The sequence below is a fragment of the Podarcis pityusensis genome, assembly GCF_964106645.2.
Source record: "Podarcis pityusensis genome assembly, chromosome: 16".
Taxonomy (NCBI): Eukaryota; Metazoa; Chordata; class Lepidosauria; order Squamata; family Lacertidae; genus Podarcis; species Podarcis pityusensis.
In genome coordinates this window covers 10,828,016-10,841,102 of record NC_138041.1, presented here as the reverse complement: position 1 = coordinate 10,841,102, position 13,087 = coordinate 10,828,016, and the positions used below count along the sequence as shown (strand labels likewise).

The window sequence follows — 13,087 nt, the reverse complement described above, 5'->3', positions numbered from 1 at the left end:
CATCCCGCCCATTTCCTAAAAGGCTACAGGTAGTTAAAGGCCAAAGGCCTTGTTATAGAGGAAAGGTTTTGCCTGGTGCCTAAAGACATGTAAGGAAGGTGCCTGGCGGGCCTCCCTGGGGAGCAACCACAAATGGGGAGCAACCACAAAAAAGGCCTGTTCTCGTGTTGCCACCCTCCAGACTTCTCATGGAGGGGCCACACAAAGAAGGGCATCAGATTATGAGTGCAGGGTCCCGAAAATAAAAGAAATACATTAAAAATAGTCCAGATGACTCTGAATACCAGTTGCTGGGAACCAACAGTGGCTTCTGCTTCCAGAATCAGAGGTTGTTGTTGGAGGAGAACAGCAGTGGGCCTACTGCCCTCAGGCCCACCTTCCAGGCTTCCGTAAGGCCTCTGTTGGCCACTGTGAGAACAGGATGCTGGACTAGATGGGCCTTTGGCCTGATCCGGCAACTGAGGCTCTTCTATTCCAGAAGAGAATCTGATTTGGGGAGAGGGTTGCAACTCCTCACCCTGTTCCTATGACAACATCGCTGAGGGCTTCTACTGACAATACTTGTGTTGTTCTTCGTATTATTTCTCCTTCTCCTTCATACTTCCCTCCCTCCCTCCTCTACCCAAGGCATTCTGGGTGTTCTGCCACTGTGTCCTGTAGACCCTTCCCCGCACCCCTAGCTCGGCCATCTTGCTCCCCCTCGCCCCGTAGGCCTGCCTCGCCTAGCTTCCCAGTAGCCTCAGCCCGTCCCCCAAGATGACCTTGCCCCCACCAAGTGTCCCCCTCTTCTCCCCAAGCCAGGTGGCTCGCGTCTGCGAAGCCCTGCAGGAGAGCGGAGAATTTGAGCGCCTCGCCCGCTTCCTGTGGTCCCTCCCGCCGTCGCTCGCCCTCCGGCACCCCGAAGGCCTCGGCTGCACTCACGCCAATTGCCATGACTTGGAGTTGTTCAGCAGCCCGATTCCCTCGGCTGCGTGGTTGGCGCCCTACTGCAGCCAGGCCACTATGGCCACCTACCACCTGGAACCGTTCGGAGCCCTGCGGTGCGGAGACAGGCTCTCAATACATCCGCCAGACCGATCACCTGCCCGGAAGAAGGTCCCTGGTCTGCCGAGGGACTCTGGCCAAGACGGGGAGCAGAAAGTGAATGGCTTCAAGGTGAGCAGGACCTGATTATATTGCTATAGAGTTTTTTGGGGGGGGGTCAGGCTGTATGATATCTTCATGTCCTTTCCATGCCTGTGTTTCTGTATCAAGGAGCCTTGGAATCTTAGAAGAGACCCCTGAACTGGTCAGACTGGTTTCTTTGTAAGTTAACGTCCTTAGCTGGCCAGTTGAGTACCGCCATTTACATGTCTAAAGAGGTTGCCCTGTTGCCATGGAGACAAACGGGATCTAGATCTGCGTTAGGGATCGGGAACCGTTTTCAGCCCAAGGGCCACACTGCCTTCCAGGCAACCTTCCGAGGGCCACATGCAAAAGTGGGTGGAGCAACACATGCAAAGTACTGCTCTTCAATAGTTTCTACATGCACTCACACAGCACTCTCTATCCTCCATCCAGGCAGACGAGAGGCGTGATCAGAGTACAGAGATACATTCCAGCCTGGCGAAAAAAACCACTTGTATATATCTTCCTATATACATAAAAATGCAAGGTGTTGTCACACTCTGCAGTTCGCTTGGCTGCCAATAGGCAGCCATGCAAATGGACGAGTGAGCTGTTTAATGGAAGCAGCTCCAAACTCCATCAAATGTGTCGGAAGTGATGCTTAACAAAAGGGGGGAGGGGGCTTCACACAGCAATTTACCAAACGGGGCAATTTGGTGTGGTGTGTGAGAAGGGCGATCGGGGAGGTAAGTTTGGCAAGCAAAGCAATCAGGGGCAGCAAACACGCTTGTGTGCTTCTTCACTAGAATCCCACCCCCCACTCCCCAAAAACAAAGAGGGCTGACTGAGTATACTTTGTGGTCACAGACTGCTAGCTGCCTGTTGGCTGGACAGGGGGGGAAAGGAAGGGTGGTGGTCAAATGGAGTGGGATTATGGGATGGACGGTCCGGAAGGAAGGAACAGCTGACAGGCTGGTTTGTCCCACTTATAAAACAAGTTGAGCAAGTGTTGGCAAACAGCAGGATCCATCACATTAAGGGGGGATGTAATAATATTATTTATTATTATTATTATTATCATCAGTAATTATATGTATTACTTGCTTTCTTGTTTACTATGGCAGCTCAAAGTGACTCACAATATTATAAGCAAGAAAAGAATCACATACACACATATATTAAAACCAGCAAAAGGCAATTAATTTAAAACAAAAACAAGTGATCGTAAAAAGAAAATATGAAGAAGAATAGCAGGCATGGAGAAGAATAGAGGGGTGGAGACAAGGACACCTCTTGAAGAGAAGGGAATTTGAGAGTAAAGACATCATTAAATGGAGCATAAGTTGATTCTGCTTTTCAGCCTCCGCAGAAGAGTATTTTCTTTCCTCGTTCCTTTGCACCTGTCCTGTGGCCTGACATCCGTTCTCCTTTTCCCCCAGGAAAGGACGCGGAACCTCCTGCGGGAATGGTACCTTCAGGATCCGTACCCTAACCCTTCCCGCAAGAGGCACCTGGCCCAGGCGACAGGGCTCACCCCCACCCAAGTGGGGAACTGGTTTAAAAACCGCCGGCAGAGAGACCGCGCAGCATCAGCCAAGCACAGGTGAGAAACAGCTGGAGAGAGTGCAAGGCAGGCCTGGCCTAACTCAAGCTGCGGTAGAACATCTCTATCATGCCAAAGTTTCCCACTGCAGTCTCTGGCATCTCCATTTCATAAGAATACCTAAGCAGCAGTCTTAAGAAGACAGTCTGGGATGAATCGACCGTACTCTTCAGTAACCATGGGGGGGTGTAGGGGGGGTGTCTGCCCCCTTTTTAAAAAATCCACGTGGCTTTAAAAAAAATTATTCCATTGCTCTGCTCCCTCCATTTGTTATCAGCCTTCTGGTGGTTCCCTCACTGCGAGAAGTGAGGTTACAGGGAGGCAGGCGGAGGGCCTTCTCAGTAGTGGCACCTGCCCTGTGGAACGCCCTCCCATCAGATGTCAAGGAAATAAACAACCACCTGACTTTTAGAAGACATCTGAAGGCAGCACTGTATTGGGAAGTTTTAAATGTTTTATCATATTTTTAATATTCTGTTGGGAGCCGCCCAGAGTAGCTGGGGAAACCCACCGAGGTGGGCAGGGTATAAATATATTATTATTATTATTATTATTATTATTATTATTATTATTATTAGGCTGCAAAAGGAGCCATCAACCCAGCCTAGAGACATCCAAACCGAGACCCTAAATAGCAAGCTGTGCTTGGCAGAAGAGAACAGCACACCCGGGGAGCAGAGGGATCCCACCGCAGCCACCAGTGACAATGAAAACAGCCAAAGAGCAGGGGAGACCTGGGAAGACTGATCCAGCCGAGGGGTTCTGGCTGGCTGGGGTGTGTGGGAGACGCAGGGCACGACCAATGGGAATGAGATGCAGTCATCACGAACCCCATTACTTATGGAATGGGGGCGGGGGAGGTTTTAAGGAAAGGGAACCAGGTGCCAAGATTGAGGGTGTGGCAGGAATGATGGGAACGGAGAGTTTATTGGCTAACTTCCCTGTTATCCCGCTTGCCTTCCCCTGAGCAGCTTTGCAGCACTGGCATCCTTCGGAGGAGATAAAACCAGAGTCTCGTTGCCACTTTACAAAAAATAGGTGTATTTACCTCGAGAGAAGGGGCGCCAGGGCCCAGGCTTAAGAATTAAAGGCTCCTGATCAGTGAAGACTCCAGGCTTTCTTCTCTCAGGCCTGCCTTGGGCGGCATCTAATTTAACCAGAATGAAATGATAAGCCTACCCAGATCTTCACTTCACACAACCAGGCCCTTCTGTAGTTCTCTGGGCCCTAAACCAGTGGGAAGGAAGGGCTCCCTGCTCAGGCATCCAGAATGACGTCTTGCTGAGTCTGCAGTCAGGACTGGAGAGAAGAGGGCGAGGAAAAGCCAGGAGTGAGGGGAGAGGAAATAGATTTGGGAGGTTTTGGAGTTAAAGCGGAAGTGAATGAGAAGTAAGGCGAGAAAGAGAACATATATGGGGGTATTTGTAGATTAAAAAGAGGTCGGGGCGGAGGGTAAGGATGGATGCACCTAGATCAGTGATGCTCTTGCCGATTTTGAGCCAAAGGAATCTGTTAAATAACTGACAGCACCAATCACCTTTTGGGGAACGATCGAAAGCAGCTTTCCACACCTTTTTGGCCACTGGGTGTACTTTGTGGGAGACATACCAGCAGCCAGGGCACTTGCAGCCACACCTAGGGGTTGGGGCCCAGCCACTGTGTCCATGAAGCTTTTGGCTAAACCCTTTGCATCCCTCCATCCCTCAGTTGAAACAAGGTGTCCATACAGGTAACCTACATCTGCTTGCATTAATCCCTTGTTTAGTTTGGCTCATCCCTCCGATTTCATCCTCTGCCACATAAATTGAGATTGAGGTCTCCCCCGGGGGGTGGGGGTGGCAGTGGCCTCTCTTTTGGGGTTGTTTGTTTATCTCTCTCTGTGTAAACTGCTGAGTATATTTACGGCACAGTATCAATAAAATGATTCTATTCTAATATCTAGAGAGCGCCACTAAAAATGCCAGCGCCGCATTAATAAATGATGGTGGCTTTGCATTCCAGAGGCGATGCGTCACTTAAAAACAAACAAAGGGATGCTCTAGTGGCTCCCTTCTGCAGGCATGAGGTTGAGAAGAGAAGCGTTTGGAATGAGAAGGAATGAAGGGATACAGCCATGATCAACGCTTTTAAAAGGCTGGAACCCTGTGTAATAAGAAGAGCTAAGGCAGGGGTCAGCAAACTTTTTCAGCAGGGGGCCGGTCCACTGTCCCTCAGACTTTGTGGAGGGCCAGACTATATTTTTGGGGGGGAAATGAACAAATTCTTATGCCCCACAAATAACCCAGAGATGCATTTTAAATAAAAAGATACATTCTACTCATGTAAAAACATGCTGATTCCTGGACCATCTGCGGGCCGGATTTAGAAGGCGATTGGGCTGGATCCGGCCCCTGGGCCTTAGTTTGCCTATCCATGAGCTAAGGCAAGCCTGCTGGCTTAGGCCGATATTCAGAGGCACAAGATGCCTCTGAAAGTGGAGGTGTGATTAGTAGCCATTGTCTCATTTCATTGTCATTGAAAGCCTTGTCCTCCCTAAAATCTGCTGCTAAGTCATCCAAGAGCCAAGTCATTCTTTCTCCTTATGTAGGCAAAAAACAGCACCTGGGGATCTAAGTGGAGGCTGGTCCATTAGGGCAAATGAGGCACTGTCCCATCAGCATTGCAAGTGGTCCAGGAGGATGGCAGTTGTAATCCTGCAAGTTCTGGAAGGCCACAGGTCCCCCACTCAAGTCTTCTAGCTTGCATCCAGTCCAGGGGGTGCTGCTGCCTGAAACCTTATTCTTCCTTAGTTCCAGTGTTGTTCCTTGTAGAACTCACCAAGGAGGACGGGGACCAAACTTAGAATGGCTCAGCCTGTCAATGGCTCTGGCGCCACCTACTGGTGTACTCCCTGCCTTCTGCCCCAATGGCCACCAGCCACCATTAAAAGGAACCAGAAACAGCTCAGTGTGGACTGAGTACATACAATAGGCGTGGCATGGAGCATGTGGGGAAGGGACATGGCTCGAACCCTGAACAGAAGCACGCCACTTGGCAGCATTTTGTTTAAAGGTCCCGGTTGTATTAATTCCACCCAGTCCCACTCTCAGGGCTTATCTCTTTCCAGGCATGGTCCATGATTGAAAGCTCCATGTCTGAGCAAACCCTTTATTCTGGTTTCCCCACAAAACCTGCTCTTTTAAAGCTCAATCGGAGCAAGCGCTAATCTGCATAAAAGCTGAATTTACTTTTGCTCCAATTCAGCTTTAAAGTAGTGGTGTACTGTGGGTTGTGTTATAAGAATTTTTAGGACTTAGATATATAATAAATGTTCATAAATGTATCAAGCAAACACATACATAAATATAAAAACCACATGTCTGGAGCAGCACAGGAATACATTCCTGAAACCATTTTGACTCCCAAACTGACCAAATGTTTCTCTGCAAGCAGGGAGAGGGAATTAAGTGATTACCATCTCAAAGGAATGGCCAGACTACCAGGAAAGGCAATCAGATAAGGCATTTTCAGATAACCTGGCAGACAGGAGATAAACAAAGCACTCAGATTTCTGTTGTAGACCGCCTTTTCTATGATGTATGTATGATGTTTCTGGGGGTGGTCTTGAGCTCCAGGGCAGGGAATTTCAAAATGTCTGTATAAAGGGAGGCCCACCTTTGTTCTGGGTCCTCCTCCGTCCTCCTGCGTGTGAGGGGAGCACCCTGTTGCAACAGCGTTAATAAAGATCAGGCTTACTAGCTGCTTTGCTTCTCAATATTCTCTGGTTGGCCTCTGTTATTTTCTCCTACCGATGGGGAACCTACAAAGGACTCTATAAGGGCTCTTGTGTACCCCACAAGGGAACAAGACCAGATTCTGTTTACAACAGTTGCCAGCACCCAGGGCTGAGTGGAGGTGGTGGGTGGCAGAGAGGGAAAAGAACGGAGTACACATGTGCATTCAGCTGCCTAACGGCGTCTGTGTCACACAGGAGATCACAGCAACAGAGGTAAGAAGAGCCTTTCCGTTGTCTGGAGAGGTCACTTCCTGGTTCGCGTGGAGAAGCCATTTTCAACGATGAAAGCACAACAGCTGCATTGAGGCAGCATCAGGTGTTGGAATTTTTGTGCCCCCTAACAATTTTGCGCCCGGGGCAACAGCCCCTATGCCCCACCTCCACACTACACCACTGCTTTAAATAGTGTGTTTTTGCAGGGAAAGCTTGGGGCAAAAATCCAAAAATGATTTGACATGGCGTGCTAAAGTGTGGACCTCTGCCTGGAAAGAGCAGGGCACAAGATAAGTGAGGATAAGCCCTTAGTCTCCTCTCCTGAGCTATCAGATACGTCTGGCTCCAAAGCAGCCTTAATTCCTGGGATTGCAGCAGCAAGACAAGACCAGGGTCCAAATCCCCACTTGGCCACAAAACTAATCGCACTGGGTGACTTTGGTAGGGAGGGAGTCGCTGCCTCTCAGCCTAACCTACCTCACAGGGCTGTTGTGCAGGTAAAATGGAGAGTGGGGAAGAAACATATCTGTCCCCTTGAACTCCTTGTGAAGAAAGGCAGGAGATAAATGTAATAATAAAATAAGAGTTTGTGGAAACTTATGCTTCTGGAGAAAATAAAATGGGAGTGCTGGGGTCTTTGTGAGAGCAGATGCCCTTCAAACTGTGGATGGGGGCCATTTTTATTTTATTTTTTTAAGATGGGTAAGGGCAGGAAATCTGGTGCCATCTGGGCAGGGGGTCAGGCCCAATTATCCACACCCTAACGAGACTGCCCCTGTAGCACCATCTTTCTGGAATCAAACGAAAGACGGAATATGCCATTAGGTAAAGCTGGGGAGCAGGGATGGGGTAGAGCAGGGGTCAGCAAATTTACTGTGCCTCGGGCCGATGTCTCAAGCGCTGATCACGTGGCGGGCCGGAGGGCGCGTGCCCATACGCACATGCACACACTATTTCCGGCAGACTTCTGGGTTGGAGGAGCACCGGAAATAGCTTGTGCGCATGTGCACGGGCCTCCTCCGACCCAGATGTGCACCAGAAAAAACGCTTGTGCATGCGCACAAGCTGTTTCTGGTCTCCTCCGACCCAGAAGTGGGCAGCCGCGCAGCGCAGTGCCGGTAAGAGTGGACGGCGGCAGCGGGTGGCGGGGGTCACCACAGGCCAGATAAACGAGTCCCTTGGGCCTTATCCGGCCCACGGACCTTAGTTTGGGGACCCCTGGGGTAGAGGAAGCGAGAAGACCCTGCAGATTGATAGTGTGGTAAATGATTGGTTTTGAAAGGTTCAGTTGTTCAGTGATGGCCGCCGACTTGGATGCTTTTAAGAGAGCATTGGGCAAAATCACGAAGGGCCGGACCCTAGACGGCTGCTAGCCACAACAGCTATGTTCTCCTCCTCCTTTTGGGAGGCAGCGAATGTTCCTCTGAATCACAGTTACTGGGAATCACAAGTGGTGAGAGTAGCTGTTGCACTCCAGTCCTGCTGGGGGGCGATTCTGGGGTCGGCATCTGGTTGGCCACTGTGAAAACAAGATGGTGGTTTCGATGTAGCTGGGCTCTTCTGGTGTTCTTGGCTATGCGAAAAAGGCAGCAGGTTGAGATTTTACAGGCCAAGACTGGGCAGCCGCATGAGGGGGAGGAAGAGAGCAAGGGGAGATCTGTTCCCGTCTCTCCCGCCTGCCTGAGTTTCCCCGCCACTCTGCCATCATCTCCATGGCAACACCGGGAGGATGAGAGGATGCTCTGAGGCGTGCAAGGATGCAGGGATCGGACAGCACCACAGGCTTCCTTGCAGCCACCACCCGGGGAGAAGCGACTTACTTCCGAGCAATTGACTCCCATCTGCTCGCTGCCAAGGCGGGCAGCTCTCCTCAGCTGCTGCGGTTGCCAGGGCAGAAGCGGCAAAGAGATACAGACAACTTGGCTGCAGGGCCTCAAAACCTTGGCCTTGCTCTGCCTGGGCTTAATTGGTCATGAAAAATAAAACACACACGCAAATAAATGAGAGGGAGGAGAGTGGCGACAGGAAGACCTGTGGCTCTCCAGGTGTTCCTGAACTACAGTGCCCATCATCCCCAACCGTTTCCCTTGCTGGCTGGGGTTGATGGGAGTTGAGTCCAGCAACAGATGATAGGCTACAGCAGGGGTAGCCAACTGGGTACACTCCAGAGGCGGTTGGACTTCAACTCCCATCAGCCCCAGCCAGCACTAAATAGTGAGGAATGATGGGAGTTGGAGTCCAACATGTGGAAGGCCCCGGGTTCCCCAATCCTGTTATAGGCATATGTCCTAACCAATCAGGGATCCCATATCTTAGAGGATGGGGCTTCCAAGGTTCTTCAGATGGTGTTGGACTCCAACTCCCATCAGCCCCAGCCAGCATGGGCAATGGATGATGGGAACTGTAGTCCAGCAACTTCTGGAGGGCCACAGGCTCATCACCCCAATCTAATTAATTGTTTCCCTTTAGGTTTTCCACTGATGGGTGGTGGGGAGGTGGAACTCAGCTGCCCTTCTTACCTGGGAGTAAGCACCAAGGAAAAATATATTGTATTGGACTATATACTGGACTGGACTGAAAGTAGCCTCCCCCCCCCCCCATCTCTTAGATTGCAGCTTCTCTACCTTATGAGGACAATGGTAGCCTGTACTCAGGTTTTATACATGGCAGATTTGGGAGGCTAATATTCAAGCTACTCTATTTAGCAAGTTTGTAATTTTTACTGCTTTAAAATTAAACCAGAGACCCAAAAAGTTAGTTGGTGTTTTTTAAACGGTTCTTTCACTGCCAAATCTCAAAAACTGGGCAACCACCCCCAAAGTCATAAAGCCAAAAAAGTTGGGTGCAAATTATGGCATCTTGCCCAGTTTTAAGTGGGAAAATATCAGTTTCATTCTATTCTTCTAACACTCAGCTTTACATTACTTTTTTTTACTATTACAGATTGTACGTACCTTGCTGAAATAATTTATGCAGTGTCCGAGACCCCTGGGGAGATGGTCAGCAGAACCAGAGCAGCAGGACTGTTCTGTGATGGGCTAAGAGCAGAGGTCGGCAACCTAAGGCCCACGGGCCGGAAGCAGCCCGTGAGGATCGCTTAACCCATGGGTAGGCAAATTAAGGCCTGGGGGCCGGATCCGGCCCAATCACCTTCTAAATCCGGCCCGCGGATGGTCCAGGAATCAGCGTGTTTTTACATGAGTAGAATGTGTCCTTTTATTTAAAATGCATCTCTGGGTTATTTGTTGGGCATAGGAATTTGTTCATTATTATTTTTTTCAAAATACAGTGGTACCTCGGGTTACATACGCTTCAGGTTACAGACTCTGCTAACCCGGAAATAGTACCTCAGGTTAAGAACTTTGCTTCAGGTTGAGAACAGAAATCATGCTCCAGCGGTGCAGCAACAACAGGAGGCTCCATTAGCTAAAGTGGTGCTTCAGGTTAAGAACAGGTTCAGGTTAAGAACGGACCTCTGGAACAAATTAAGTACTTAACCCGAGGTACCACTGTATAGTCTGGCCCCCCACAAAGTCTGAGGGACAGTGGACTGGCCCCCTGCTGCACCGGATCACTCCCACGGAAGATCTCCATGGGAGTGATCCTGGTAAGCCTTGCTGACCCCTGGCTAAGAGGCTAACACAAGAGGGAAAGAGCTGTGGTTTGCATGGCTTTGATCCCCACCATCCCTAGGGCTGAGAAATGCCAGAGAGCCTGCTGGTGGTCACTACAGACCAAGGTTGGGAAAGTGCAGGCCATTGGGCAGAATGTGGCCCTCCCAGCTTCTGTGACTGGCCCTTGGCTAGAGTCTAAAACATCCAGAGAGGGCACCAGGCTGCAGAAAACTGGAAGAAGCTACCCCAGTGTTAAGTCACCCTTCATAGGATCGAGTGCCTGTCAATCACTCCGTCGGCTAATCCCCAACTGGCTGCAACAGCAGGGGGCAGGTATATTTGAGAGGTCACAGATCAGTAAAAGGTAAAGGGACCCCTGACCATTAGGTCCAGTCGTGGCCGACTCTGGGATTGTGGCGCTCATCCCACTTTATTGGCCGAGGGAGCCGGCGTACAGCTTCCGGGTCATGTGGCCAGCATGACTAAGCCGCTTCTGGCGAACCAGAGCAGCGCACGGAAACGTCGTTTACCTTCCCGCCAGAGCGGTACCTATTTATCTACTTGCACTCTGATGTGCTTTCAAACTGCTAGGTTGGCAGGAGCAGGGACCGAGCAACGGGAGCTCACTCCATCGCGGGGATTCGAACCGCCGACCTTCTGATTGGCAAGTCCTAGGCTCTGTGGTTTAACCCTGCATATAGGAGGCTCAGAACCTTCAGAGGCTGTTGGACTACAACTCCCATCATCCCTTGCCACTGGGCATGCCAGCTGGGGGCTGATGGGAGTTGGGAGTCCCTGAACCCCAATCTTCCTTTCCAATGTTTCCTGCTCCCCACATCCAGAAGACCCCCACAAGGACACAAGAGGCGCCTGCCTACCTCGAAAGATCTTTATTGTCCTATGAGCGAGGGACTCGAAGTAATTTTTATTTCACTCCAACATCAACAAGTCCCAACGTCGCCCCACCCCCACCCCCTCCGATTTAGGTTAACAGTTCCACGTCCACATTCATGTTGCACAATAAAAAGAGTCTCTTCTCTTGAATTGCGCCTGTGTTGCATGGAGACGGGAGGAGAGAGAGCAGGAGGGAGGGAGAATGGGGGGGGGCTTCTATACCTCGCCACCCCCCCACCCCGTCCCCCAGGAAAACAGGAAGAAACCAGTGGTCTCGATGCAAACTCACACTGAAGTTACAACAGCATGGCGATGGAGGCCCCCACCTGGGACTCCTTGGGCCTGTCACATGTGGAGACGCGCCCCCCCCAGTCATAATAATGGGATGGTGGGGTTGGGAATGACAACATCTTCCCCCCGCACACTCACACACGCCAGTCCCTTCGCACACACACATGCTTTCCTCACAAGGTGAGAGGAGAGCATTGTAGCCTGCGCATGGTAGAGTCTAAGGAGCATCAGGAAGCCTGGAAAAAGGTGTGTGTGTGTGATGTCCCGCCCCTTGACATAACCTGCAGCAATGCAGGGGCCACAACTGAAAAGTCCCTGGCAGGAGGCCATTTGAAGGCTGGAGGAAGAAGCCCTGCCTACTTAAGATTTTGGGAGAGGCAGAACCACTACAGTCCAAAAAAGTCCTATCTAAGGAACATGGTTGGGATCCAGAATACTGGAAGAGGCAGGAAGAAAGCAAATGTGTTTCTTTATGAACTTTTTTATAGAATCGTAGAGTCTGAAGGGACCACAAGGGTCACCTAATCCAACCCTCCCCCATAGGGCAGGGATCTTTTTCCCAACTGGGGCTCACACCCATGAACCTAAGATTAAGAGTCTCATGCTCAACCTACTGAGCTATTCCCGGGTGTATCTACACTACAAGCTTGTTATCCTCCCCCCCTCCCCGGAGGATCGTGGCATTCCAGGAGTGCTCAGAATTAGCCCAAGCCTTATTAAAATAAAAATGGTGCTCCCGTCATTTGCTCAGAAAAGGGAGAACGAATTGTTAAGCCAGCCTAAACCTGTGGCTGTCCCAAGGTCGCAACCACACCAGATATGCAAAAACACCCTCCTGCCACCTTAAGCCGTGTCTCCTTGCCCGCAAAGAATTCTGGGAACTGTAGTTTACTAAGGGTGCAGGGAACTGTAGCACCAAGGGGGTTTCCTAACAACTCTCAGCCCCCTTGACAAACTACAGTTCCTGAGATTCTTTGGCGGAAGTTCAAGGGCCGTTTTAACTGTGTGATGGTATTCCCAACGTTCAAGGCAGATCCGTTAAAACGACTGGGTGTGACTAATTTAGGATTGAAAAACCAGTGCGTCTGCTCTTGAGTAGAGCATAGCTGGCCACAACACAGAATACAGAATGACTGTATGGAAAATGTGCGCCTGGGCCCTCCATTGCAAGCCCGGACATGTCAGCCAAGTCCTGTCTTGGTTTATGGCCTAAGTCCAACATCCTTTTCCACCTTCCAGCATCCTCAGCAGCCCTGAACTACCGAATGGTGGCTATGTCCCTAGGAATCTTGCTTTCCACGTATGCAAGCCAACTCAGTAGGCGATAGCTTCCCTGCTACAGAGGCACCTGAGGGCCGCAGGCTAGTTTAGGGGTCCAGCTCTATGGCCCACACTCAAGCTCCGTCCCCCTCCCACCACTCACTCACTGTCCTGCCAGCTCAGACATTGCAAAGAGCAGCACCACCAGGAGCCAAGGCGCACATGCGCTTACAAAGCGTTTCCTGGAGTGTGCAGCCCGGGCTGGCTGCTTTTCTGCTTTTCCTTATTGAGCAGGCAAAGTTTTCCCGGCAGGCTGCGCAGAGAACAGGC

General features: G+C 50.6%; 1 protein-coding gene across 1 annotated transcript; it reads left to right on the top strand.

Annotated features, from left to right (window-relative positions):
* Positions 1-263: 263 nt before the first annotated feature.
* LOC308465051 (homeobox protein SIX6-like) lies at positions 264-6,538 on the top strand. The gene is made up of 3 exons (XM_080984864.1): positions 264-1,155; positions 2,547-2,710; positions 3,289-6,538. Exons 1-3 carry the CDS (start codon positions 757-759, stop codon positions 3,455-3,457), a joined length of 732 nt encoding a protein of 243 aa, XP_080840990.1. The 5' UTR covers positions 264-756; the 3' UTR covers positions 3,458-6,538.
* Positions 6,539-13,087: the final 6,549 nt, after the last annotated feature.